Source organism: Agrilus planipennis, unplaced genomic scaffold (genome assembly GCF_000699045.2).
Source record: "Agrilus planipennis isolate EAB-ADULT unplaced genomic scaffold, Apla_2.0 scaffold291, whole genome shotgun sequence".
Classification (NCBI taxonomy): Eukaryota; Metazoa; Arthropoda; class Insecta; order Coleoptera; family Buprestidae; genus Agrilus; species Agrilus planipennis.
Genome location: NW_020440480.1, coordinates 84,295 through 90,664, shown reverse-complemented (window position 1 = coordinate 90,664; position 6,370 = coordinate 84,295). Strand labels below are relative to the sequence as shown.

The following is a 6,370-nucleotide window of genomic DNA, read 5'->3' as shown; positions in this document are numbered from 1 at the left end:
CAAATATTGACTTGAAAGTAGGTGCAGAGGTATTTATAAAAAATCACCAACTTAGCAAAAAATCAATTGGATTTGCTGGTAAGCTAGCACCGGCCAGAAGAGGCCCATTTTATGTACACAGTTTTAAATCTAATAGTCTCGTCCAGGTTTGCGATAAAAATCAGAAAACTATAGGCACGTTTAGTATTGCCGATTTGAAAATACCGCGTAGATCGAATAGAGCTGTAACTAAATAATAATTAGATATGTATTTATTTGTATATTTGCCTAATCGAGTACTACTACAGTTCGACGAATTTGGGAACCAGTGGAGCTTCGACCGAGCACCCCGACGCAGCCAAACTTCTGAGGAGCATTCGCCTCCAGTCTGCGATTGGTCACCACAAAATGTACTGGGACAACCCAGCATTCAACCACCCAGCTGTCTACCTCGGCCAGGAGATACCGGTTACTCCAAAACTGGAATTGAGATTCAGTGGCGAAAGATCACACAGCAAAGTATCAGTCTTCCACGAACCTAATTTGATATTGGCAGTACCAGAGCCAAACCAGACAAACCATCCAAGCAGACCAGTCATTACCTGTCAGGATATTCCTGTTATCGGCGTCATCACTATGGGCGATGACGAGCTTAAATATGTCAGATCGCTCAAGAGCATTTTGAGCAAAGACAAATGGGATCAAGTAATGGTTTACTTCGCCACCTAAACAATTGAATCCAGGCTAACCGTGTTACCTGAACCAGGGTGTCTTAAATGCAAACAACCGGGACACTCCTACCAGACGTGCCAAATGTATGACTCAGCACCCTTTTATCAACGACTCCTGCTCAGAGTGTCTGCGTCGAGACAAGCTGTCTGAAGCGGTATTAGGGGGCTACAACATCCTATCAGCTTAACGTCCGCGGGAACCACCAGCCCACGAGACAAACCAGCATGGAGTGATTATTTTGGTGTAGTGCTGTGTATTCTATTTGACGTATTCTTATTTTGGTTATCATATCGCTAATAAAACCACAAATATGGTTACTTGACTAGCACAGAGTGGAAAGTCACCCTCTGAAACATTTATTGATTATTGTCATTTTTGTCATTCGTATCTTTTATTTAGCATTGTTTTTTGTTTATTGAAAAAAAAAAAACAATAAGTCTGATTCAATTTGAGTTAATAAGTCAAGTTACTATGGTGACCTGAGTAGTGTTAAGTATTATAATATTGAACTATTTTCTGAGTTAAACTAATATGTTAGTAATAATCAGTATTTTTGTAATAGTATATTAGATCTATTACACTTGCCACTTCATATGACGAATGAGGGTGTGAGTGTGGTGTCCAACGGGCACGCCGGAGCCAACCTGGTCTGACTCTTAACCGAATGTTCCATACCGGCCAAGAGTCAAGGAGGGAGATGTTACGATGTTGGCATCGTATTGTGCCTGAGCAATTCCGTCTGCCCGTCGGAACGTATGACGCGATTTGTTACGTGGGCCAAAATGGCACACGTGCCTATATAAGGGCGCCCATTTAGCGCCTCAAGTCTTCTTTTTGGTACATCTCAGTTTTAATTACAGTAATTTGGTACGGTCCAATAAAAACGTGATGAAGTGCTAAGTGGCAAGTGATATTGTTTGTGAATTTTTCTTAATAAATAAATGTAAAAGTCACAATCACTGGTGTTGACGAGCCGACCTGCATTGATGCAGATAATTAGTAGTTTTTTTGCAAGAAATTACTAGGGATTGAATCGTTTGTCGGACATCACCCACGGAAGGTCACCGAAGTGGCCGTAGAAACGCCCACACAAGTTTCAATATATATAATTCCTAAAATCGCCCGGAAAAGTCTGAAATAAATTATATTAGACACATTTCCTAGGAAATCTATACATTTCCTAAATAGCAATCGGAAATGTATTACAGGTAATACTAAATAGGCAATAATACGACAGGCTGTTTGAAGATGTACCTATATCCATTGGTGACGTCATTGTTTGGTTAGAGAGATTTATGACAGATATGATATGTTGGATTTTAGAATAATGTGGCGACGTTATCAATGCATATACATCAGGTGATAGCACTACAACCGCGTAAAAATAGATAACTCTGATTCTCAGTTTACTAACGTGTTTTATTCGTTTTATTCACAGAAAAGATTAGTTTTATACATTTCCTAGTACAATATCCGAATTTCATTCAATTCCTAGGAAATGTATACACTTTCCAGGATATGTGTGAATTAAAAATATCTTTGAAACAATATTTTATACATTTCCAAAATAGCCTCGGAATGATATACATTTCCTAGGAATCGTATACAATTCCTAGATTTCATACATTTCCGGTAACATATGTAACCTAAAGTACCTACACCTGTAAATATCTATGGTGTTCATCAACCGCTCCAGTGAAGATGGAAAACTTGTCAATCTCTCAGGTAAAAATTGAACATTTGCAAAAAATAAAAAATTGAGGGGGCTCAACTTTTTATATATTGCGGTATTTTGCAAAATAATTGAAAAATTAACCGTAAGCTACCTATTGATAAGTCGACTAGTCTTCAATCGGAGCCCTTAAAGATACCCACCAATGTAGGAAATACCGAACTTGAACCTGGACCAGTAGTGGAAGCCAATATTGGTTCAAAGTTCGGTCAATCTTCAAATGCCAAGTATCAGTACATTAACGTTCCGTCAAATTTGGCCCAATACTGGGACAGTGAAGCATTGACTTGTCAATACTGGTCCAAAATTCGGGCAATCTTCACATGCCAAGACCAGGTTTATTAAATTTTTGACAAGTTTCATCCCATACTGGACAGTCAAGTATAGATTTGTTAATAATGGATCAAGGTTCGATTGAGTGTCAGGGCCAGATATACATATAAACCCACACACAAAAATTTTCAGTCTCTCTCCAGTCTCTCAGAGTCTTTCAGAGTCTTTCAGCGTTTCTGAGAGCGTCTCTCACAGTCTTTCACAGTCTCTCAGTTACTGCCCAGGTGTTTTTATGGATCTCTCACAGTCTCTGTATGAGAGACTCCAACGATAAAATTGTTAATTCAGAGATTCGAGTCTCTCAGTCAGAGATTCGAGTCTCTCGTTCATAGACTGGATACGAAAAGAGGATCTCTATGAGCGACTCGAGTCTCTATTTCAGAGACATTAAACAGTTTTTCTGACAGTCTTCGACAGTCTCTCTCAGCGACACCAGAGAGACTCGATGAGAGACGGAAACTCGAGTCTCGCTTTCAGAGACTCTGAGAGACTGAACATTTTTATTTCGGGACGTTTAGCCAAGCTATATTGAATACTAGGCAACGAAATATTGGCCAAGATGGGTAGCCAACCATGATGGTTACCCAATCTTAGATCAATTTTACTCATGAAGTCTTGACATAATATTAGCTGTCCAATCTTGGGTTAATATTGCTCACCAATTCTTGACCCAATATTGGCTACCCAATTTTGGGCTAATATATGTTCATCAAGTCTTGACCCAAAATTGGCTGCCTGTCCAATTTTGGACTAATATATGTTTATCAAGCCTTCACCCAATATTGGCTGCCTGCCCAATTTTGAACTAATAATATATGTTCATCGTCCTGGCCGAGTATTGGCTGCCCAAGCTTTAGTCAGGAATATTCACCAAGTCTTGGTCCAGCATTGACTGTCCAGTCGTGGACCAAGCTTGCCAACCAGGCTTGAGCCGAAATGATGAACCAGACATTTGCCATGTTTGGTCCAATATTGGTTGCCAATTTCGAACCAGAATTGAACAATCTTAGGCTAAACTATTTAACAGTAGAACAGTGCGACAGACGAAACATAGTAAGAAAAATTTAACTGTGCTGTAAATCTGTTGGTGGATATCATCAATTAAAATTAGTCATCACTGGTTACATTTCATACATTTCAACTCAATTTGGAATACCTACTAATTTCATATTTATTCAGAAGGTAATTATTCGTACCTATTTGTATTTTTTTCAACACTGGGTTAATCCTGAATCATTGCAGTGTGTATACAAAAAGATTTCTTGTATTTGCACATGAATTATTTTACAAAAACATTTACACAGTTACCTGTGCAAATACAGAATCATATCATGTTTATCAAACAAGGTTGTTAACGTAAAATAACTTGACTGATAAAATTTGTTTTTGCACCCGTTAGACTGAATCACACTAACCTGTGTTTTATCTGCAATTCCTCACGCAGTTCTTGAAACTTCTTTTCATATTTATTTTCCAATTCCTTGGCTTTGATATTAAATTCTTCCCGGATTTTGTGAATTTCTTCGCTGTGTTGCTATGAAAAGAAATGCGTAAATTGAATAAATAAACAATTAAACTCAATACCCTTTATAATAAAATCTTCATTTATAATTGGTGTACTGTATAGAAGAATAACTATCACAACTAAACATTTTATTCTTAAAGTTCATTAAACCATACAAACATTTATTCAGTTATTAAATAAAGGAATTATGGAACAATTGCAAGTCTTCTTTTCTCTGTATTGTTTATATCACGAAAATTATTTTTGATTTCCAAATCTGTCAACTTTATAATGCATTGAATGTTCTGGATCATGTGCTGGCTCCGATTAGTAAACGTAAAATTTTAAATATTCCCAAGACGCTTTGAGACTTGTAAAAATGAAATTTTGATTTGGTGTTCAACAAGATCTATAAGGATATCGATTTGTCAAACTAAATCCCTAATGTCGGCTTAGCTATCTCTACCTAATAGACACGTAACCAAGCAGAAGAAATGTAGCAATTGTCTCTGCATGGCGCTCATTTTGGAATTTTTCTCTGCATGAAAATTTTTTCTACATTACATAAAAAATTTCATTTCCTACAAACTTATAATATTATCATGAAACCCAAAACGTTTTGAATTATGTGGGATTATCTACTTGCGGTTTTACAATGTCAATTTTACAAAACTCATGTTGTCTTAAGCTTAAAATCATATAGCAGGGTGACTAGTTATTATTTCTAATTAAATCTCACGTCAAATGAAACCAAATCGATCTACAAACAATAGCCTTAATCTATCTATACATATAAAAGAAAGTCGTGTTAGTTACACCATTTATAACTCAAGAACGGCTGAACCGATTTGGCTGAAAATTGGTGGAGAGGTAGCTTACAACCAGGAGAAAGACATAGGACTTTCCCGTTCCCGTGGAAAAAGAAATCGTGGTATAAGAAAACGCAACTGACATGGAAAGATAAAATATTTGAATTTACTTGAAATTTGGTAAATATACTGTTTGATATTATTAATCAAATGAAAATAGGTTGCAACGTTTTCATGGTGTATATTTTATTTGTACTCGGATTTACTCGAAGGTTGCTCATTGTTGAAATTAAGCAAATACGTGTATTGCAGTTTTTAAAAATCAACCCTTAAGGATGAAATGTTGTTGCTACATTTGTATTTGAAATCTAAGATGGCGACATTACATAAAATTAAAACGTAAGGGTAAATTTAGAGTTAAAAGGTTTTACGGAGAAACAATATTAATTTCTGCGAGCGAAGCCGCGGGGAAAAGCTAGTGTCTAATAAATGATTATTAACTGATTGTAAACAATGGAACTCCTAACGTCAAAACTTCGACGTGACCTAACTTTTCGCATAGCGATAGGGGTAGCAATTGATGAGTTTTTATCGTAGTTCGGTTGTTTAATTTTTATCGTGTGACAGTTAATTTTTCGCATTTCCTTGTTCTTCTTTTTCTTCTTCTTTTTCTTTTGTTCATTTATTTATTTTTGCACATATATTAACAACAAATTAACCGTTATTCATAAAATTTTGATGGAAATCCATTCGATTTACTGTAAAGGAATAAGAAATTCATGGCAATACTGACCAGTTTTAAGTTTTTTATTTGTTCATCGTGTATTCCCTCGTGTTCACGAAACATCCTCTTTAATTCTGCTTTGTCCCTAAGGATTTCACGCTCCTGCTGGGTGTGATCATCCTGAGCGTTTTGGAGTGCCACAAGGGCTTCTGACTTCGTGTCAGTCAAATCAGCTTGATGTTCATACTGCAAGTGTTTCACTTTTTGCTTGTAGGCTTTCAGGTCTTCGTCGTGGGCTTCCTGGGCCTCTTCAATTTGACGGTCTTTGTTCCTGTAGCAAACAGATGTATTAAATTTTGTAAATTAAAAATTGTTCAAAGACGACCGATTGTAAAACAGCCCCTACTGACTGCCTTAACGCCCCTATTTGCTTCTGAATTTTCTACTGCACCCAAGAAACGCTCCAGCGCCCATTGAGGAGCGGTATCTACTGTTCCCATTCGTAATCACTTGTCATTGGAGCAGTTTAAAATTTAACAGACAAGTTGCTCCTACAA

At 36.8% G+C, this 6,370-nt stretch overlaps 1 protein-coding gene across 1 annotated transcript in view; it reads right to left on the bottom strand.

Annotated features, from left to right (window-relative positions):
- LOC108740266 (dynein regulatory complex subunit 4) overlaps positions 1 to 6,370 on the bottom strand; it is a 101,859-nt gene that overhangs the window by 28,537 nt on the left and 66,952 nt on the right. Inside the window, exons 2-3 of the mRNA XM_018474522.2 lie at positions 5,883 to 6,144; positions 4,192 to 4,310 (exon numbers count right to left, since the gene is read on the bottom strand). Of these exons, the coding sequence (XP_018330024.1) occupies positions 4,192 to 4,310; positions 5,883 to 6,144 (381 nt within the window). The remainder of the gene's footprint in view (positions 1 to 4,191; positions 4,311 to 5,882; positions 6,145 to 6,370) is intronic.